The sequence below is a fragment of the Oncorhynchus gorbuscha genome, linkage group LG17 (assembly GCF_021184085.1).
Source record: "Oncorhynchus gorbuscha isolate QuinsamMale2020 ecotype Even-year linkage group LG17, OgorEven_v1.0, whole genome shotgun sequence".
NCBI classification, from domain to species: Eukaryota; Metazoa; Chordata; class Actinopteri; order Salmoniformes; family Salmonidae; genus Oncorhynchus; species Oncorhynchus gorbuscha.
In genome coordinates, this window is record NC_060189.1 from 42,752,794 (window position 1) to 42,775,754 (window position 22,961).

Below are 22,961 nucleotides of genomic sequence, written 5' to 3' on the forward strand. Positions count from 1 at the left end.
TCACTATGATGTCCTATAGAGGCTTGGTGCAGCCAGAGAGACATACATTTCCTTACGGGAGGGTAACATTTTTTGCATGTTCCGTAATCTCTAATGATTACTTTGATGTGTCAATGATGTGTCAACAAGGTGTTTATATTGTATGTGACGATTGAACATCCTCACCCGAACTTTGGCGAGCTTCCTCTTTACAGAGGTGGAGTCTCCTGACAGATCCGACCAGCGCTGGAGCTCCTCCCTGGCAGAGGTCAGCCAATCATTGAAGTCCCTCACAGCTTCCAGGTAGTGCTCATGCTCTGTCACTATGTTCTCCATGGCGTGAACCTTACTCTGAAGGGTGGACGGCAGACAGAGATGGAGTTCGGCTGTGTCAGATTTACACATCGAGTACACTGTGAACAAAGACTGGATATTGTCTTGATGCAGTAACATCAATGCAAGTCGATTACAACAACCAAACTAGATGAATTGAGGCTACTAACACAAACAGATCGTCAGGCTTGAACTGAATGCACTTATGTAGTTATTAGATGTGGTTATTACACAAAGGAGAAAAGCATGTATCTAACTGCCATCCTTTAGGAGCAAGGCTTGATTACCTTGACGACAGCGGTGATATCAGCAAAGTGCGCATTGAGCTCCATTCTCTGCTCTGGTCCGAAGGCCTGGTCGCCTGTCTTCTCATGCAGCTCTGCAGCCTTCTCTGTCAGCCTGGCCAGTGGTGCTGTATGAGCCTCCACGTCAGCCTGCAGGGCTCTGAGACGCTCCAGGAGAGAAGCCTTTTCCTTCAGGCCTGGCTGCTGGGCGAGCGCCAGAACCACCTACATTTACATTGACCTTTGAGTCACCTAATAGACGCTCTTATCTTGAGAAACGTACACGCAGCGCATTCAAGTAAGGAAGGTAAAACAACCACACCTCAATCAATAAAGTATTTTAAATAGCCGATATATGCTAAATCAGTGGAAGTAAGAAAAGATAAGTCGAGAGGTTCTACCTGCTAAAAGAGGATTCTGAGATAATTGGTTTTAATGTTCCGAACCCGCATTGGTTTGAATAGTGTCAGCAATTTTTATCTTGTTTTCTTTTGAACAGAACATGAATTGGGTTATTTTTTAGTATTATCTGGTATACAACATTGAAGAGAACAAGGAAATGTCAATAACTCAATTTTGACAAAAATGGTGATAGAACCTTATTAGTCCCAATCTCTAAAAGTGTGCACAGCGAAATCTCACCTCCTGCTCTACAGACTCCATCCACTGCTGCAGCTGACCCTTACTCTCCTGGTAGCTACTCCACAGGGCCACCGTCCACTCTAGTCGACTGGGTTGGTCAGCACAAGAAAACAAACACAAGCACACACACACACAGATTAACACACACAGAGACGTGGAAGATTGGAGCATACTTACGGGTAGTGAGAAGCTTGTTATACACATAACATCATGTATTGTGCTACTCCAAACTGCAGCAAGAGATTCACTGTAGTTGTATCGGGGTAAACGGGCAGCGTACTCTACCTGTGACAACTCATGGCGGTCATGAGCATGTTGGCCCAGGCATCCTTTAGGTTCTGTAACTGGGAGCGGATGGCCTCCTGTCCCTCCACACTGTTGTGCTTCAGGACCTGCTCGCCCTTCCCTACCGCCATGTTCAGCTTCACCTCGCCCTCGCCCTTCATCAGCAGGATGTCCTGGAACATGGAGGAAGAGCAAAGCAAACTTTATTTAGACTGGTTGAAGACTTGTTCAACATCCATGTCGACCATTTCCTCATTGAAACGTTGACCTTCCATGGCTCGTGTTATCCAAAAGTAGTGGTTCTCAACCTGGGGTACTAGCACCCAAGGCGGTACCTGGTCTGTCCACAAGGGGGTACTTGGGAGGACTCATAAGAACATAGGCTAATGATTAGTTGCACATGAGGTACTTGAGGTAAATGTAATAGGGGGTAAAGTAACCAACAAATATAAAATGATAACCCCTGAATTAAGGTCTCTATCATGGCTACATCAGCTTCAGTTTGTCATGTTGTCTGACCTGTACAAGTCCCAGCCTCTTCTCCAGCTTCTCCTTGTTCCCCAGTGTACTGTTGAGGCTCCCCAGTCGTTCCTGTACACCGTTCAGCCAGGACCAGGTGCTCTGCAGGATCTCCTCAAATGCCTGCTGTTCCTGTAGGGTAATCTGGCAGCTCCGCAGCCTCTCCCTCACCCTCCGCAGCAGACCTTGGTGCTGAGACTGCAGCCCCGCAGCCGCCCGCGTCTCGCCACCGTCGCCCCGTCCACCTTCGTTCAGGGCCTGCGACTCCTGACACAGTCGCTCGAACGAGTCCCTTTCTTTGAGCACGTCCTGGTGGTATCCCTCCACCCTCTCCAGTGTTGCCTTCTCAGGATCCCTGTGTTTCTCCTCAGGCAGCTCTGTGTTCAGCCTCTGCTCCATGTGCTCCAGCCAACTCTTCAGCCTCTTCCGACGCCCCTCAAACCTGACAGACAGAGCTATATCACCATTTAACAGTCACAGACTCATAGACATCTATGACTGTATCCCTCAGGTCTACTCTTGGGCTCCAAGGCTGCATCTCAATATTCTATAGTTCTACCTCTAGAAGTTGATTTTGCCCCATCTGTACTGAAATAACAATATAGGACAGAGCAACACCTGGATAGGCCTGGATAAGTGAAGATGAGGGAAAGGAGAGGAAGTCTCTTTATATTATTGAGATCCATCCCAAGTATCTCTTACCCATTTAGTTGTGCAGTGCTGTCCTCCAGGGCCTGTTGGTTGAGTCTACACTGCTCTACGAAGCTGTCCCAGTCCTGCTGGATGGAGGAGAGATGATGCTGCACCTGGCCAGCGCTGGCCTTAGGGAGATGGAGAAGGAGCTTCTCTCCTTCCTCACACACCTGAGTCAGACGCACCTCCCCTTCCTCCACACGCTCCAGAGCCCCCTAAACGATAGGAGGACACATCTTTATACTGTATGTGACAGGGCAACACTTGCACAAGTAATTAACAATTAACTGCCAGTTTCCAGGGCACAGATTTCGTCTAGTCCTAGAATTTTTTTTAAACAGACTCAATGGAAAAATGTTCATTTTACTCCAGGACTAGTCTTAATCTGTGTCCGGGGAAACCTACTTTAAGAGACTGAGGATTAATGGTATAGTTAAGGGTTGTATGGGTTATATGTTGTGTTCGGACTGTACCTTTAGCTTTTGGAGTTTGCGCTCCACGATGCTAGTGTCTCCTGATCGGTCAGAGCACTCCTTCACTACCTCCCTCTGCCCAGACAGCCAGTTGTGGAACTCCCGAACCAGTTCTACAGAACAAGAGAGACAGTGATTATCATCATCCTCGTCATGGTTGTAGAATATTGCAGAATAGAATACAGTAGTGTAGTGCAGAATAGATATATCGATAGATCAATCAATCCATCCATCAATTCAGTCCTTCTCACCATTGAAGTGTTTTTGCAGGCCGTGCTGCAGGGACGCCAGGGTCCTGGAGGAGAGCTGGTTGACAAACTCGTAGCTCTTGATGAGGTCAGTGAGGGCACTGCCCAGCCCAGCCAGCTCCTCAGAAGGGTACTTCCGACACAGAGTGTTCAGGCTCTCCCTGGTAGAATCTATGCTGCCTTGCTGGTTCTGAAGGTCCTTCTGGAGGTCCTGTCATGCAATTCACACACATATGAGTTCCACACCTACAGCAATAATAATATACAGAATAACACGTGTGAGCGCTCAGAAAAATAACTTAGTCAGGAATTCCTGGAAAGAGGTAAAGGCCTTGCACAGAAAATAGTGAAGTGGAGAGCCGTGGTGGATTCCCTATGATCACAAGAGGGCCAAGTGGACTGAGTCAAGTACGTTCTCAGGTAAAAGCTGTTTCAATTCAACATCTACCCACCTTGACTCTGCAGATGTCCTCTGGGTCAGAGCCAATCGGTGAGCTCGTCAGGGATCGCTCCATGCTCTTAAGCCAATCAGACATCTGAGTAATGTAGTCCTCTAGCTGCTTCCTCTGGGAGCTGAAGTCCCGGAGGTTTCCCCTGGCCTGCTCACACAGCTTCTGCACCTGGCTCATCTTCTTCCTCAAGTCTGCTTCCAGCACCTGATAGAAACATACAGAAGATCTTTAGCTCCCTTCTGAAGTTGTATGGGGCAAACCGACTGAGCACGAGTTTCCCAAAATGTTCGTAGCACTATTGTTCATTCATTCAGTTCTTCAAAGGTTTTAGGAAACTCAGAATGTGTCAGTTAATGTGTCAGTTAGTTAGTTGCTTCAACATACATAACTTCAAACAAGATTTTCAAAAGATATAGATGTCTGACGTCTGGGCTTCAAAATAATAATGAGCAACACCTGTAGTTTGGATGGAGTTTCCTGGCTACGGCTGAGATGCTTCAGTTCTGACACTTTCCCTTGCAGGTTTACAAGCTTGTGCTCGTTTTTTCCCATCTCCACCTATACATAAGGGAAGAAAATTGAAAAATTGATTTAATCTATATGTTTGAGCATTTGGGATTGGCAGAAATGAAAGGGTTGAATGATTCGTGGATTTGGGATGCAGTATCTGAAAAATGACAGAATCATTTAGCAGACAACTTTAGCTCCACCATTCTCCCGTTTTGAAGGGTAGTATAGAAGGAACATCTTACTGTATATCTGTGTCTGGTGTGTCTCAATGCATCATACCTGTAATGCAGAGAGTTTGGTCTCCATCCGCTGGCTGTCGTTGAGGTTGTTCAGGCTCTCACTGAGTTCCATCACAGAGTTGGTTGTCCATCCCTCGATCTCCTCGCTGATTTGGCGTACATCGTCCCATAACGCCAAGCTCTGGATCAGATGTTCAATGTTGTCTTCAACCCTCTCCGACACCTGTAATGTAAAGGGACAAATTCCCAAAATTGTGGGGCAAAATAAATCACGGAAGACCAAGGAACACCTGAAGAGGACCTGCACAAACAGAGATGGACAAACTGAAATACTCATGGAAGGAACTTGAGGGAACTTGAGAAACTGTCCCAAAACAGAGTGCTGTGGAGAACATTTGGGGATCACCTATGCTCCTCACGGTCAGATTAAAAAGGTCAATTCAAGACTCCAACGGACTGTATCACTATTGTACCTCTTGTTTTTTATTCAATTCAAAATACTGAATATCCCACAAGGGGCAATGATGTAGGCTGGCATGCAGGTGCATAAAAACAACATTTAACAATCAACATAGAGCACAGCAACAACACACCAATAGTGGATGACCTAAACTCCTCATGGCAAGGCTGGCAATGTAGACTTACATCGAGCCACTGGTCCACCAGTGTCTCCATGTCCTTCCTCATTAGCTGGGTCTCACAGTCTGAGACCTTCTTCAGCTCACTCAACAGCTGCTTCCCTTTACTGGAAAATTGGTCGAGCTCACTCTGCCTGGCTGACGTCTCCGCCTTCGCTGCTTCATGCTGCACAGGTGAAGAATGGGAAAACAGTGAGAACGAAGAGCAACAAAAAACTTTTATTTTGAAGTTCACTGTAGCAATATAGTAGTATTAACAAGATACTAGCTGGTAACAGTGTACTAATGTTTAACACAAGTTTATATGAGAACTGAGATGAATGTCATTATCCTAACCTTAGACAGCGCTCTCTTGGTCTCCTCATGGTCCTTCAGAGCAGAACCTATGTCAGCCACAGCCTCAGTGTTCTCTGTGATGGTTGTTATGGATGTCTTCAAGCTCTGGTACTCTCTCATCAGCTCCACCAGAAGACTGCACTGCTCCTGTCTGCCAACAACCGTACAACTCTTACTATAGGATTCATTTGGGTGAGTGAGTTTCATATGGTCTCTTGGATGAGCTACAGTTTTGCTAAGTTTTCCCATTCTTAAAGGATCTGATAATTATATGTCCCTGATTAGTTTAGAGGCTTTGTGATAGTTTGGTCTTTATTCTATGTTATGCAGATGACAGAGACCTACGCACCTGTCAGTGATGAGTCTCTTGGTGTCCTCCCAGGTGGTTTCCAGGAGGCTGATTTCTCGGAGAACCTCCCCAGCCAGCTCTGCATCTCTCTGGGCTAGCTGCTGGCCCTTGTCCCTAAGCCACTGCTCCTCGTGTTGGTGAGACTGGAGCTCATCCTCCAGCTGGTTGAAGAACCGCAGCCTGGATACCACAGAGAATGAGAGAAGAAGGAGGGACTCATTTACAGTCAGCTATTCACAACTCACACATTAGAGAAGGGTTCCCCAACTGGGTTCCTGAATTTGGCCCGTGATTTGATTTGGCCCCCCAAGTTTCCAATGAAAAAATAAGCAAATCAGCTCCAAGTGATTTTAATTTTGGGAATCTGTTCCAAACTATTCCCACTCATAATAGAGGGGATATACTACTGTATGTGATCTTATACAATGTAAGCAAGGTTTGAAAATATTATGGTTTAGTCAACGAATATGTCTGTTTGGGATTCTTATCAATTTGCTAAATTTATTAGGAATTAGGAATTATGTTCCTAATTATGTTCCGGCCCCATGACGATCCGCTCAAGAAATAAAACGACCCGCGGCTAAATCCAGTTGATGATCCCTGCATTAGAGAGTATCGAAGAGATAGAGAGTAGCAGGGTATGGCCCAAAACCTAACTTGAGATCCAGTTGCATAACCATTGACATCAATGCATGATGTACACCGTCTTCCAGGTTAAACGTGTTCAATTTCATGTTTGAATTCTGCTCTTTGTGACACTAGCATTAAACTGTAGCTACCTCTGCTGCAGGGCAAGTGGGCTGGGTTCTCTGAGGCTCTGGTGGTCCGCCTTCTCCTCGATGTCCTCCACACTCTTCAGCAGCTGCTCCTTCCTCTGCCTGAAGGAGCTCCACAGCGCTCCCAAAGCCTCTGCCTCACTTTGCTTGGTTCCCACCAGGTTCCTCACCATGTCTAGCTCTCCGCTGAGACCATCAGCCAGCACCCGGCACGACGTCCGGGTGCCTCCCTCTGCAGTGCTGCTCACCACGTGTAGGTGGCCTTCAAATCAAATCAAAACTTTATTTGTACAACACGTCGTACAATGTAGCGATACAAAGTGCAGGGTAGCAATACAATTCAGAGGAACAAATACATCAAATAAATAATAGGAAATTAAATCAATCATAAAAATACCTTTACAGAGGCTGCTGTCCAAGCTGGCTGCCAGGTTCTCCAGTCTGCTGATGTCTGGGACGATGGCCTCCAGTTCTCGCTGCAGCTCTTCCACCCGACCCCGGTCCCAGCTCCCTGCGCTCTCCACCGTTTGCCTCAGGCCTCGTAGTACCCCTGCAGCTGCACCGTGGGTCTGTAGGAAGGGAGGCATAAGACAGGCTGTGTTTTTTTAACTCCTTACACTCTACATGTTAACCCCTTACACTCTATTTAACAACTTTTGAATGACTATCCCAAACCTTACCTCTACCTTAAACCTGACCCTAACCTTACCCCTAAACCTAACCATATTCCTACTTATTGAATGTTTACTTAAACAGGTTTCAGCAACATCTGGGTACTCGGAAATGATGACCAAGAAAGGACGCAGGACTACGGCAAGCTAGCCAGCCAAAGCTTACCTTAACATGTTGTCTGGTCATGTTGTAGGACCTATGCCCCCCTATTCAGCCTATATCTTACCTCCAGCAAGGCCTCTAGCTTCTCCAAGCAGTCCAGACGGACTTCAGCCAGCTGCTGGGCCTCCAGGTAGGGCTGTAGGCAGCTCCCCTGTCTCCCCTGGAGGAGCTGAGCATCTTGGGGATCACACGAGGCACACAGACCCTCTGTCTGAAGCACCAGGCTCTCCCTCACACCGCTCTGCTTCTGAAGTGCAGCCAGAGTCTCCTACAGAAGACCATATAGGATGCAGAGGAGTAGGAAGAGGAGATGTCATATATAACACTGATATTACAGATATCTTACAGTATAACAGACAAACAAACAAAAAACATTATTGACCAGTTGACCGTAGTTCGTACCTTGACTTGGGCCACAGCAGGCTGCAGGTCTGTGATGTTGACCTGGGAAGCTGAGTGTAGGTTGGAAAGGAGCGTCTCACTCCACTGAGAAAACGTATGCAGGGCCTGGTCAAACTGCTCCACCTGGGACAGGTGGCTCTGGAGCTCCTGGATTCTGTACAGTATGCAAATAACAGACACATCTATCAACTGTGTGCTGTGCAGTAGTAGTAAGACCTAATTATGTTGGAAATGTGATGTGACAAAACAGACTTGATTAGGAAGATGTACAGGATCCATCTGCCAACAATGACAGTCTGTAGTCAGTAGTGCACTACATAGTATAGTGAATAGGGTGCCATTTTGGAGGCAGCCTGATTGAATCAATGTGTTACTGCTGAACCGAGCGACAAACACACCATCTTCTGACTGACCTGTGAGGGATGAGTTCATTCTGGGAGCTCCATCTCTTCTTCAGCTGCTCCAGGTCCTCTCTAAGCTCTCTTGCCCGCTCCACTGGAGCAGTGGGGTACAGAGATGTTCCTAAGTTCACCAGGCCAGTATGGAGGGGCTCCAGCGACACCACCTCATACTGCAAATCCTACAGAAGACAAGCTTTTGTTGAGCATCTACTCCAGCAAGCCTTTCAACAAAATTATTTCCCATACAGAGATTAAATCTAGTTCTGGACCAATAAACACCTTTAATGGAGAATCTTCAGGCTTAATCTGTCTCGGAAACTGGCCCTAATTACATATGGAATCGTGTGCAGGATCAGTCCAGGAACAAAAATTCAAAATGGATGAATTTACAGTACCTGCAAGTCTTGCAGCTCACTCTGTAGCTTTGTTTTATCTGCAGGCAGGCAATGGCTCTCAGATTTGGATGTAGACTCACATCTCTCCAAGCAGGATACAAAGCTCGAACGATCCTTCTCATACCTGAAACAAAGTATCCAAGTTTAAAGATCCAAATCAGACATTTTTATCTCAATATCAAATCATTTCTGGGTAACAATTAAGTGCCCTACCGTGATTGTTTTCAATTAAAATGTTCAAAAAGAAACAAAAAAAGCTTCTTAGCAAAGATCAATTTCTCAAGCAACATTTTGCTAGGGCTGTCTGAGATTGGTCTGAGGTGGGAGGGGAAAACTGAAAACTAGCTGTTATTGGCAGAGAGGTTTGGAACTCTTTCTTATTGGTCTAACAAATGTACCAAAATTCAATCCCACCAAAACAGGATGACATTTCAGGCAGTCTCTTCAAACAGCGCTTACACTAAAAGTGCATTATCATAATTTTCACAATTTCCTAGTATTATTCCAACCTAGGGCTATGGCGGTCATTAAGTTTTGTCAGTCGGTGATTGTCAAACAAATAACTGTCGGTCTCACGGTAATGGACCATTAATTAACACATTGAGCATCTCCTGGCTTCCACAAGCCACTCATTGTCACACCCTGACGATAGAGAGCCTTTTAATTCTCTATTTTGGTTAGGTCGGGGTGTGACTAGGGTGGGTAATCTTGGTTGTTTTATTTCTATGTTGGCCTGGTATGGTTCCCAATCAGAGACAGCTGTTTAGCGTTGTCTCTGATAGGGGATCATATTTAGGCAGCCATTTCCCCACTGTTTCTTTGTGGGATCTTGTGTATGTGTAGTTGCCTGTGAGCACTCCATCGCTTCACGTGTGGTTTGCTCTTTATTGTTTTTTTGCGTTTCACTAATAAAAAGATGTGGAACCCATATCACACTGCACCTTGGTCCGAATGTTATTTCGACAATCGTGACAGAAGATCCCACCACATCAGGACCAAGCAGCGTGCCAGGAGGAGAAGGTGTCCTGGGTATCAGAGACTGTCAGTGAGTTAATGGAGAAATTGGAGAAGAGAGAAATGAGAGAGTTGTTGTGTTGGTGTATGATGCACAACATTCGCCCTAAGGAGCGTGTCATCAGTTTGCTGCCACCTGAGTCAGCTCTCTGTACTCATCCTGAGGAGCTTGCTAGCAGTCTGATAAAAACGGCTCCACGCACCAGGTCTCCAGTACGCCTCCACAGCTCAGTACGTCCTGTGCCAGCTCTCCGCACTCGCCTTGAGGAGCGTGTCATCTGTCCGGTACCATGTGTGCCGGCTCTACGCACCAAGTCTCCAGTATGCCTTCACAGCCCAGTACGTCCTGTGCCAGATCCCCGCACTCGCCGTGCGGAGTGTGTCATCTGTCAGGAACAATTTCTGCTAGCTCTATGCACCAGACCTCCAGTACGCCTCCACAGCCCAGTACGTCCTGTGCCGGCTCCACGCACTAGGCCTCCAGTACACCTCTCCAGTCCGGTACCACCTGTGCCGGCTCCACGCACTAGCCCTCCAGTGCACCTTTCCATTCCGGTACCACCTGTGTGTCACCAGTCTGGTACCACCTGTGCCGGCTCCATGCACTAGGCCTCCAGTGCACCTCTCCAGCCCGGACCAACTGTGCCAACTCCACGCATTAGGCATCCAGTGCGCCTCCCCAGTCCGGTATGTCCTGTGCCTGCTCCTCGCACTCGCCCTGAAGTGCATGTCACCAGTCCGGTGCCACCTGTGCCGGAATCACGCACTAGGCCTCAAGTACGCCTTCACAGTCCGGTGCGTCCTGTCCCTGCTCCTCGCCCTCACGCTCGCCGGAAGCCTGGTGCGTGGAGCCGGCACAGGTGGCACCGGACTGGTGACACGCACCAGGCTTCCGGCGAAGGTTCACAGTCCAGAGCTTCCGGCGACGGTCCCCAGTCCAGAGCTTCTGGCGACGATCCCCAGTCCAGAGCTTCCGGTGACGGTCCCCAGTCCAGAGCTTCCGGAGATGATCCCTAGTCAAATAGCTTCCTGCGACGGCCCCCAGTCCAGAGCTTCCAGCGACGGTTCCCAGTCCAGAGCATCTGGCGACTGTTCACGGTCCGGAACCTCTTGTGACGGATCACGGTCCGGAACCTCCTGCGGCGGTCAACGGTCCGGAACCTACAGCGAGGGTCAACGGTCCGGGAACCTGCAGCGAGGGTCAATGGTCCGGAGCTTCCAGGCACGGCGTCCAGTCCTGCTCCATGGCCAGAGCCATCTTCTGCGCCGGTGCCCAGTCCAGGCTCGGCGTCCAGTCCCGCTCCATGGCTGGAGCCTTCTTTTTCGGCAGCAATGTCCAGTCCAGGCACGGTGTCCAGTCCCGCTCCAAGACCGGAGCCTTCCTCTGCGCCGATGTCCAGTCCAGGCATGGCGTCCAGTCCCGCTCCATGGTAGGAGCCTCCCTCGGCACCGGTGCCCAGTCGAGGCACGGCGTTCAACTGAGCTCCATAGCCGGGTCCCTCCTCTGCACTGAGGCCCAGTCAGGGCACGGAGTTCTACCCGGCTCCATGGCCAGACCTGTGGTCTGGGCAGGGGCAAAGTCCCGCACCAGAGCCACCACCGATGCTGGATCCGCGAGTAGAGTTCACGTGTTCAGCGGTTAACAAACAAATAAGTATTGCTATATGCTTAATTTAGAATCTTTAGTTGTTCAACAAACGTTGGGCTATATGTTTTGATTTTTAAAACATTGTAAGGCTGCATGATGCGACTAATGATGATTTGAAAAAGGTTGCTTGAAAGGCATGAACTCTGCTTTGTTTTTTTGCACAGGCTATACACACTAAATCAGTCACTCATTCACAATTTGACAAGCACTTGATAATGCCTATTATTTCACGGCGGCATCCCCTTTGTGTGGCCATAAAGCATCCTACATTTTTAAAATTTATTTTGCGGCCAGTGGCCGCTGTGCTCTTCTCCCTGAGTGCTTCAGGCTCCATCATGTGATCGGATCTTTCTCACAGGCTACAAGTGAAGACAGACACATTGGGGATGCAACTACACAAGCCCTTATCCAATTACGAGGTGCATATTGAATATATTGGAAGAACTGTCCCCATTTGCTTCTCTTCAGCCAACAATATGAGTAGGCCGCAAATGCAGCAAATGCAATTATGCATGTAATGTTTTGATTAAAAAGATGCATTTTCTAATGGTGAAATTATCCTCCCCAAACTTGAAACTCACGTGCTGCTTATGTATGCCACTTGGGCTCTACACTCCTTGTAAAGCGGATTAATGTGCTTAATTTTAAGAAGTTTTAAGAACCTTATTAAAACATATAGGCCTATGGGCTAGGCTACATGACTATGATTAGAAAAATAAGTGAAAAAAGGTATTGTTTCTTATGCTGGGCATCATTCACAAGTGATAATATATAAGTGATAGGCTAATATTGTCAACCATCAGATAATTCTTGATTAATTATTGTCTTATATGTGTGAAATTTGTTTTGATTTAGAATGGACCATTATCATGCACCTGTATCGAAACAGGGTCAGTCGGAAGTTTACATACACTTTGTTTGGAGTCATTAAAACTCGTTTTTCAACCACTCCACAAATGTCTTGTTCACAAACTACAGTTTTGGCAAGTCGGTTAGGACATCTACTTTGTGCATGACACAAGTAATTTTTCCAACAATTGTTACAGACAGATTATTTCACATAATTCACTGTATCACAATTCCAGTGGGTCTGAAGTTTACATCCACTAAGTTGACTGTGCCTTTAAACAGCTTGGCTAATTGACATAATTTGAGTCAATTGAAGGCCTACCTTCAAACTCAGTGCCTCTTTGCTTGACATCATGGGAAAATCAAAAGAAATCAGCCAAGACCTCAGAAAAAAAATTGTGGACCTCCACAAGTCTGGTTCATCTTTGGGAGCAATTTACGAACGCCTGAAGGTACCACGTTCATCTGTATAAACAATAGTACGCAAGTATAAACACCATGGGACCACGCAGCCATCATACCGCTCAGAAAGGAGACGCATTCTGTCTCCTAGAGATGAAAGCACTGAAACATTATTGAAGATTTATGTTAAAAACATCCTAAAGATTGATTCTATACATCGTTTGACATGTTTCTACGAACTGTAATGGAATTCTTTTACTTTTCGTCTGGCCTGCGCGTTGTGAATTTGGATTTGTGAACTCAAGGCGTGAACAAAAAGGAGGTATTTGGGGATAAATTATGGACTTGTTGAACGGAAATTCCTGGGAGTGCATTCTGATGAAGATCATCAAAGGTAAGTGAATATTTATAACACTATTTCTGACTTTTACTGACTCCACAACATGGCGGGTATCTGTACGGCTTTTTTTTGTGTCTGCGCGCCGTACTCAGATTATTGCATGGTGTGTTTTTTCGGAAAAGCTTTTGAAGTTTATCTAGAGTTCCATGCATAACACTTTTTTTCATCAACATTTATGATGAGAATTTCTGTAAATTGATGTGGCTCTCTGCAAAATCACCGGATGTTTTGGAAGCAAAACATTAGTGAACATAACGTGCCAATGTAAACTGAGATTTTTGTATATAAATATGAACTTTATCGAACAAAACATAAATGTATTGTGTAACATGAAGTCCTATGAGTGTCATCTGATTAAGAAAATGGCTGTGTTTTTCTGTGACTAGGTACTGACCTAACATAATCATTTGGTGTGCTTTCATCATAAAGCCTTTTTGAAATCGGACACTGTGGTGGGATTAACAACAAGTTTATCTTTAAAATGGTGTAAAATACTTGTATGTTTGAGGAATTTTAATTATGAGATTTTTGTTGTTTGAATTTGGCGCCCTGCACTTTCATTGGCTGTTGTCATATTGTCTCTGTTAACGGAGCCATAAGAAGTTAATTAATAAATGTACAAAAACTAGTGTTTCAGAGCTAAAACCCCAGTTTCCCAGATTCATACTAAGCCTAGTTTTGGACTAAAAAGCACTTTCAATGGAGGTTCTTTAGATGCTTTAATTGAGGACTATGCATAATCTGTGTCTGGAAAACCTGCCCAAAATGTCTCCCTCCAGCCCAGCCTTCCTACTTTTGCCATAGAGACAGCAGTTTCTCCAGTGTGTTCTGTTTGTCCTTGGCCTGCCGTAGACTCTGGTCATAGCTGATCTGTAGAGCTGCCACGGCCCTCTCAGCCTGCTCCCTGTCACTGAGTCTACGTGCCCCAGCAGACAGGGACAAGAAGGCTGCCTTCAGCCTCTCCAAGCTCTGGCACACATCCTGGGGGATAAAAAGCAAAAACCACATAATGAAATAGAACATTTTACTAAAACAACACCATATATTATACAGTGCCTTGCGAAAGTATTCGGCCCCCTTGAACATATCCAGGTGTTAAAATGGCCAAGTCAAAGTCCAGACCTGAATCCAATCGAGAATCTGTGGAAAGAACTGAAAACTGCTGTTCACAAATGCTCTCCATCCAACCTCACTGAGCTCGAGCTGTTTTGCAAGGAGGAATGGGAAAAAATGTCAGTCTCTCGATGTGCAAAACTGATAGAGACATACCCCAAGCGACTTACAGCTGTAATCGCAGCAAAAGGTGGCGCTACAAAGTATTAACTTAAGGGGGCTGAATAATTTTGCACGCCCAATTTGTCAGTTTTTGATTTGTTAAAAAAGTTTGAAATATCCAATAAATGTCGTTCCACTTCATGATTGTGTCCCACTTGTTGTTGATTCTTCACAAAAAAATACAGTTTTATATCTTTATGTTTGAAGCCTGAAATGTGGCAAAAGGTCGCAAAGTTCAAGGGGGCCGAATACTTTCGCAAGGCACTGCATATTGCGCTACAAAGACAACACTCGGGAAAAGACAGCGAGACAATATTGTCAGTCAAATGGCAGAACCTCATAGGTGGCAGTGTGCCAGGGACATGATCTGAATGTACAACTCTAAAGCTAAAAATGTCTATCTCCAAGGAGAAGAAACAGCAGAGGGAGCCAATTGTGGTTTTATGTCTGACATGAAATTAGGATAATGAACTAACCTAAGTAAGTAATTAAATAAGTAGTTAGTAAGATACAGTCAGTATATCGTAATGATGAAACGAGAGTGAATGAAAGACATACCATGTGGTTCTGGAGTCCTTTGTAGGTCTCTGACGAGGAGGTACAGGAGGTGACAGGATGGTCCAGTTTCTCATGGAGATCACCAAGAGTTGTTTGGGTCTTTATAAAAATAATTCAGACAATCATTGACTTTGACATACATCATCTGCTCCAACACCTTTAAAGGGATACTTCGGGATTTTGACAATGAGGCCCTTTATCTACTTCCCCAGAGTCAGCAGATACCCATAAACTACTAGTCATTGAGCTAACACTAGTTAGCATTGGCTCACGAAACTAGCTCTAACTTCTTTCACACTGGACACAGAGGCATAAAAATGGTATCCACGAGTTCATCTGACTCTGGGGAAGTAGATTAAAGCTCTCCATGCCAAAATCCCAAAGTATCCTTTTAAGGGATATTTTTATTGATTCTAGAGGTGACATATAGGTAGCTAGTGGTAATTCTAGCAGTGATGTCTCGTTCTCCCGAGGTTACTCGAGTAACCAAGACTCTTTCTGTCAGTCGTACCTCTTCAAGGCTGGTGTGGAAGCGGTGCTGTGTGGAGGAGCTCTCCTGTAGCTGTCCATTTAACTGGTCTACACTCTCTCTCAGCTCCTCCCAGTACCTGAAGATGAAAAGATGATACTCAGCAATTTTTGTAGCACAACGTAGAAGATAAACACACAGGTTCAAATCAAATGAAATAACATTTTATTGGTCACATACACGTGTTTAGCAGATGTTATCACGGGTGTAGCGAAATGCTTGTAAAAGGTTCCAGAACAAGATGTCAAAATATACTCAGTGACCAGTATATTAGGTATAGCCATCTACACTGAGTGTATAAAACATTAGTAACATCTGCTCTTTCCATGACATATACTGACCAGGTGAATCCAGGTGAAAGCTATGATCCCTTATTGATGTCACTTGTTAAATCCACTTCAATCAGTGTAGATGAAGGGGAGGAGACAGGTTAAAGAAGGATTTTGAAGCCTTTAGACAATTGAGACATGGATTGTGTATGTGTGCCATTCAGAGGGTGAATGGGCAAGACAAAAGATGTAAGTGCCTTTGAACGGGGTATGGTAGTAGGTGTCAGGCACACTGGTATGAGTGTGACAAGAACTGCAACGCTGCTGGGTTTCTTCATGCTCACAGTTTCCAGTGTGTATCAAGAATAGTCCACCACCCAAAGGGTATCCAGCCAACTTGACACAACTGTGGGAAGCATTGAAGTCAACATGGGCCAGCATCCCTGTGGAACGCTTTCGACACCTTGTAGAGTCCACGCCCCGACGAATTGACGATGTTCTGATGAGCAAAAGGGGTGCAACTCAATTTTATGAATGTACTATTGTTTTGTACACTCAGTGTAGTGCCAGGTCGGACCACCCTTTGCCTTCAGAACCGCCCTATATTCTTTGGGGAATGGATTGTACAAGGTGTGGCGTTCAAACGTTGCTCAATTGGTATCAAGGGACGTAACATGTTCCAGGAAAACATTCCCCACACCATTACACCTAAGCCACCCGTCTGTACTGTCATGGACTGCTGCTGCTTACGAAACAAATATTTCTGTTTAAAAAAATTACATTGACATTTCTGTAATTTAGCAGATGCTCTTATCCAGATAAATGCCCATTTACATCGCATTTAGATGTTTACAGTCAGTGCATTCAACCAAGGTAGGTTAAAAAATCCACAAATCAGTACCTGCCAATCTGGGTGAGCCGGGCCTTGACGCGGGCTGCCTCCCCAGAGGAGATAAACTGGGCCAGAGCCTGGGATTCTGCCTCTAGCTGGGAGAACACCTCCACCCTGTCCCCCAGCTCCATACCCACCGCCTGGGAGGAGAGTGGAGGATAAAGATTGTTAGGGGACTAAATGCTAACGTTGATTAATTAGCACTTTTCTCAAATGTCAGATCAATAACAAAGGTTTTACTGTTGGAATGGGGTCATTCAAGTTAAGTTATGAGTGCTCTGTTGAAATGATCTGTCCCTGATTTGGATCAAAGATGGAAAATCTTCGAAACAATTAACATGTTGTGTATATCGTCTCGGGAAAATGTGCTGAAACATACATGACATGCAGAGGTTGCTGACAGTACCTCTACTGTGTTGATCTGTTGTCCAAGTGGAGCAGTGGAACTCTTTAAAGCATCCAGCTCTTTCTCTTTCTCAGAGATCCACGAGGAGAAGGCCTCAAACTCTGTCCCGAACCGGTCCCACTGAGTCTTCATCCCATCAAGAGCCTTGACACTTGAAAAGGAGAACGATTCATTTAGCTCAGTGATTCTCAGCTGGTGGGTCGGGAGGTTTTGAATGGGTCGCAGGTGTCAAACTTTTTATTTATGTTTTCTTTTGCTGGGATGAAAAAACACTCCGTCTGAACTTTAATGACTAAGAACACGTATAATGTGTGTAGAAATTATAATGAAACTACATTTTACAATCATTTAATCTCTGAAAAGATTTTTCTTCAATCACCATATTAGAAGCATATTTTGTTAATTTTGTGTTCTTAAACCAGTGAGTTTACCAATGTTCTTCATTAAGAATATGATTAATAGCCAGCAGCAAGCCAGAGCATACCACCCTGCATACCACTGCTGGCTTGCTTCTGAAGCTAAGCAGGGTTGGTCCTGGTCAGTCCTGGTCAGTCCCTGGATGGGAGATCAGATGGTGTTGGAGGGACAGTAGGAGGCACTCTTTATCTTTAAAGATCTTTACTCTTTAAAATATCCCAATGCCCCAGGGCAGTGATTGGGGACACTACCCTGTGTAGGGTGCCGTCTTTCAGATGGGATGTTAAACAGGTCTCCTGACTCTGAGGTCATTAAAGATCCCATGGCACTTATCGTAGGGGCGTTAACCCCGGTGTCCTGGCTAAATTCCCAATCTGGCCCTAAAACCATCATGGTCACCTAATAATCCCCAGTTTACAATTGGCTCATTCATCCCCCTCCTCTCCCCTGTAACTATTCCCCAGGTCGTTGCTGTAAATCAGAATGTGTTCTCAGTCAACTTACCTGGTAAAATAAATATGGAATTATTGACATTTACTGTCAATATAGCATACTTTTCTTTCCCATTGAATAAAAATATGATGCAAATGTTGGGTCGCGACTGAGACAACCTGGTTCAATTTGGATCTTGAGGGAAAACCACTAATAAAATAAAACTGTGTAGGTAGGCAACACAACAAATAGAATTCAGGGCCCGTATGCAGGGTAGCCTAGTGGTTAGAGCGTTGGACTTCTAACCGAAAGGTTGCAAGTTCATATCCCCGAGCTGACAAGTTACAATTCTGTCGTTCTGCCCCTGAACAGGCAGTTAACCCACTGTTCCTAGGCCGTCATTGAAAATAAGAATTTGTTCTAATCTGACTTGCCTAGTTAAATAAAAGGGGAAAAAAATCATAAAGTCTCTCAGAGTAGAAGTGCTGATCTAGGGTCATGTTGTCCATGTAATATTAATCATTATTATCTAAAAGACAAAACTGATTCTAGATTAGCACTCCTACTATGAGAGTGTTTACGAATACAGGCCCAGATCAGAACCTCGACAAGGAAGTGTTGTAATTACTCTTTCTTGAGGCCAGCCTCCACTTTGTCCAGTTGTTCACTGAGGGAGCGGGCTTGCTTCTGTAGCAGGGTGCTGTTCTTTGGGCCGAGCTGGATCTCTGCTGCTTTCCTTAACAAGGTGTTCACCGTGGAGGCTTCTGCGTCACTCTGCTTTAAAAGGACCTGTTATGACAATGGAGAATGTGAGAGTCAGAATGTGACTGACACGTTGCGATATGACTAAGTTGAATTATTCTTGAAAGGTTTTAAAATCTTAATTTCACATCGCAACATGTAGCCTGAATAGCAAACCTTTAATGTAAAGACATGATACAGCTCTGCCAACTGTCAACTATCCTTCAAAAGTGTCAAATGCCACACTATAATGTTCACAAAAAGTACTTCTCCCTCACCCTGGACTGGTCCAGATCAGTAGCCAGGCTCTCTGGGCTGCTGAAGTTGAGGTCTCTGTCCATGACAGAGCGGGCCCTTGTAACAAACTCCTGCACTGCCCTCTGCTGACTGTCAAACTCCTGCCACGAAGACAGGGTCACCTGGGAGACAAACAGAGACATTCAACACACAGACACCCTGACATCTGGGAGACAAACAGAGACATTCAATACACAGACACCCTGACACCTGGGAGACAAACAGAGACATTCAATACACAGACACCCTGACACCTGGGAGACAAACAGAGACATTCAATACACAGACACCCTGACACCTGGGAGACAAACAGAGACATTCAATACACAGACACCCTGACACCTGGGAGACAAACAGAGACATTCAATACACAGACACCCTGACACCTGGGAGACAAACAGAGACATTCAATACACAGACACCCTGACACCTGGGGACAAACAGAGACATTCAATACACAGACACCCTGACACCTGGGGATAAACAGAGACATTCAATACACAGACACCCTGACACCTGGGGACAAACAGAGACATTCAATACACAGACACCCTGACACCTTGGGAGACAAACAGAGACATTCAATACAGACACCCTGACACCTGGGGACAAACAGAGACATTCAATACACAGACACCCTGACACCTGGGGACAAACAGAGACATTCAATACACAGACACCCTGACACCTGGGAGACAAACAGAGACATTCAATACACAGACACCCTGACACCTGGGAGACAAACAGAGACATTCAATACACAGACACCCTGACACCTGGGGACAAACAGAACCATTCAATACACAGACACCCTGACACCTGGGAGACAAACAGAGACATTCAATACACAGACACCCTGACACCTGGGGACAGGGACATACAGGGACATACATGTAATACACAGATGAACAAATGGGGACGTTCAGCACACTTATTAACACCCTGATATGGTCTGCATTGTTACATCTTGAGCAGACAGGTCGTTTCTAATCCACAGCGAAAAATACCACAGGTAAAGAAAGTCCTGGACTAAGAAGCACTTTTAATGGACAATCTCAATTAAATACGCTTTTTAGTCCAGAACTAAGATGAATCTGTATCTAGGAAACTGACCCTAAGGCTCTGGAACATTGTGCAAGAGGATTTCCAATAACCCCAGACAGTACATTCTGGTGAGAGAGGTCACCTCTAACTCCTGCTCCTGTGAGTCCATGGTGTGGTCCATCTTGCTGAGGGTTGTCTCCAGACTCTGTAGGTCCTGCTGTAAGGACTCCCCCAGCCCCTCCTCAGCCTGTAGCTGATGGCCCCTGGCGATCTGCTGCTGCACATCCTTCCTCTTCATACGCAGACGCTTCAGCTGTTGCTGCACACGGACAAGAGACAATCAAGGTGTACGTGTTGGAATGTCATGCAGATGCTTTACATGTCATATACTGTATTACTGTTTGAAAAAAGAATGCATCGACTGTTCAGTATGACAAGAAAAATGATATTTCCAACAACCACAAAAAAAACATCATTTTATTTCATGAATACAATGTAAAGTTCCAACAGCCAGGGCAAAGTTTGTTGCTCCAACTCAATCATTTTACATCGCATAAACCTTTGAGAATAGTTCAATCTAATCAGAAGCAATTAGCGGCCAGTTATCCATCTAACATAGACGGCCAGTGGTGCTCCACTCCAGTCCGACTTACCTGGTGAACCTGGAGCAGTTGCTGGGCCTCCCTGACGGTCTCAGAGTCCAGTATCCTGGTCACTTCCTGGTGTACCTCCTGCTGACCCTGCACCAGCTCATCCAGCGTACCACGCACCTCCTCCCTGAACTGCACACAGTCCCCCACCGCCAGGACCAACTTCTCAGACTGGGAGACCAAAACACAAGAGAATATATATCTTTTTTTAATGAATTCCCATTTCCAAACAAAACAAATGCAGGACTTAGACACCAGAAATTACTGAGATACCTCGCATTCAAACCAAGGTGCAAGAACAGTGGAGCAAACTAAAGAAGAAAATATATTCAACAACTCTTGCTATAAGGACCATGGAAGTTGGTCAAACAGACTTGGAGACAACACAGAGGAAAGCGAAACAGCCTCACTCAGTGATAAGGAACCCGAGCTGACCCAAACAATCGATAACATATCACCTTGAGGTAGTGATAGTAGTGGATCGATGATGAAACCACAGAGGGAGAGTATCAGGAATGTGGGTGCAATATAATGCTGTGGTTCTGACTGTGTGGCCCGGACAAGGGTTATGCTACAGCGCTGACTACCTGGCTAACAGTATGTTGATTTATATTCGACTATTCTTCAATACGACAGAGACTATATTTAATAGAATAATTCAGCTCCAGGATTGATCCAGATAGACACTGCTAGGACCTGTAATAAGGATCACTAATGTCAATCTGGAGGAGATAGGTTTCTCATGGGACAAACTGTTGCAAAAGACAGCCTTCGGCAACAGAAGAGTGTTGCAGCCATCGAGTTCTACATGCAATTCTGACTATGGTTGCAGCCCTATGTCCTACAGTATCTGGAACGACGAGAACTAAGTAAGTTATGGGTCTTTCCATGTCATTTCAGCAAGCCATGACACCCAACATCACAGATTGTTCTGAAATCATTTATTTAGTTAGAAATACATAAGACTAGCATTTATGCAACATTATTTTGTTTAAATATAACTTGATGTGTGAGAAATGAATCTAATTGAATGCACCTAAATTAGCCATTTTAATTCATAGGATTCATATACTATTCAACAAATATAGTACCTAACATCTGATTTGGATTTTTTTTTTTTAACAATGGGTAAGACTTGAGGAATTCAAAATAAATGGACAAAAGCCACCAACGGACCCCCCATGCCAATCCCACCATAAAGGCCAGTATACAGTATAAGTTCTCTATGTCTGGCAAGTAGTATGGAGCTGCGGCTTGGAGTATTGCTTCTTCAATCTATTCTCAGTGAATTTGGTGATGTTTTTTCCCATCAGAGAAATTAGTCATTGAAGTTGTTAGGTTTATGTCCCATCCTAAATCCTGATTTCACCAGGTTCTGACCACTAGATGGTGCTGTTCCTGTTATTAGCCTTTAAAAAAAAATATGTTTCTAACTACATACTACAAACAATCTGAGATACTGGGTGTTAAAACTCCTATTCTTTGTGCTTTTTGAGGTGGAACAAACCTTATGTAATGTAATGCCATTCCTAAGCTTAATTTTCTTACCTCAGTTAGATAGAAGAGGAGGCCCTTGAAGTTGGTGGAAAGTTTATTCAGGGCCCCAGCCTGCCTCTGTGCATCTGTCTCAGAGGAGATCTCTATCAGCACAGACAGACGGGATTTTAGCCAGCCCAGGTTCCCCTCCTGCAGCTCTGCATCGTTCCTCAGCTCCTGGAGAAGGTAGAGTAAGGTGTCAACGGTTACTGTTCTGTACAGTGTATTTAGCTCAACAGGGTCATAATGAGTAGGGCACACCATTGAAAAACATTTTGAAAAGTAAAGCCCAGGTAGTCCCTCCCTGTTTTAGTCCATTTCTGTCAGTTTGGTTCCTAATGAACCCGACGACCCTGATGTCTTTAAAACATAAAGTATATGCATTGTCGTACACACAGGGAGACTCCAACTTACTGTAATGGTGGACTTGACCTGTCCGTACTTGCTGGGGTCATTGGCTCGCTTCCTCAGCAGTCTGAGTTGGCTCTCTTTAGACGATAGCCAGGCTGACAGCTCAGAGAACCTGGGATGAAGATGGGCAAAGTATGATCATACTGTATATCTACCCAATATTTCATTAGGTTTAAATAGTAAATAGATTAGTGGTTTGTTACAGTGGCATCATTTCAGCTAAACCTAGGGTAGGGCAATGTGACAGGGTGGGTGGGGGTAGTTGAGGAAGGGGGGATCCCCCCACCCAATACATTTTTCAAGCTCATTTAATGTATTTCTACACAATTTAAACATTTGAAAACAAGCAACATTTACTACAGCCACTATCACCTAGCCTCATTCCCTTCAGTCGATATTAGGG

The 22,961-nt window shown here is 45.2% G+C and overlaps 1 protein-coding gene across 1 annotated transcript in view; it reads right to left on the reverse strand.

The window, feature by feature from the left end:
• The window catches only part of syne1b (spectrin repeat containing, nuclear envelope 1b), a 118,924-nt gene that overhangs the window by 86,939 nt on the left and 9,024 nt on the right, over positions 1–22,961 (reverse strand). Inside the window, 31 exon segments of the mRNA XM_046308716.1 lie at positions 166–330; positions 600–821; positions 1,239–1,326; positions 1,524–1,696; positions 2,043–2,484; positions 2,745–2,950; positions 3,209–3,321; positions 3,460–3,667; positions 3,909–4,112; positions 4,365–4,466; positions 4,698–4,880; positions 5,303–5,461; positions 5,632–5,782; positions 5,981–6,160; positions 6,760–7,018; positions 7,154–7,325; positions 7,655–7,858; positions 7,993–8,146; positions 8,406–8,572; positions 8,789–8,912; positions 13,895–14,082; positions 14,935–15,033; positions 15,446–15,542; positions 16,634–16,764; positions 17,031–17,181; positions 18,508–18,668; positions 18,899–19,039; positions 20,104–20,280; positions 20,615–20,782; positions 22,160–22,324; positions 22,562–22,670. Coding sequence (XP_046164672.1) covers positions 166–330; positions 600–821; positions 1,239–1,326; positions 1,524–1,696; positions 2,043–2,484; positions 2,745–2,950; positions 3,209–3,321; positions 3,460–3,667; positions 3,909–4,112; positions 4,365–4,466; positions 4,698–4,880; positions 5,303–5,461; positions 5,632–5,782; positions 5,981–6,160; positions 6,760–7,018; positions 7,154–7,325; positions 7,655–7,858; positions 7,993–8,146; positions 8,406–8,572; positions 8,789–8,912; positions 13,895–14,082; positions 14,935–15,033; positions 15,446–15,542; positions 16,634–16,764; positions 17,031–17,181; positions 18,508–18,668; positions 18,899–19,039; positions 20,104–20,280; positions 20,615–20,782; positions 22,160–22,324; positions 22,562–22,670 — 5,263 coding nt within the window.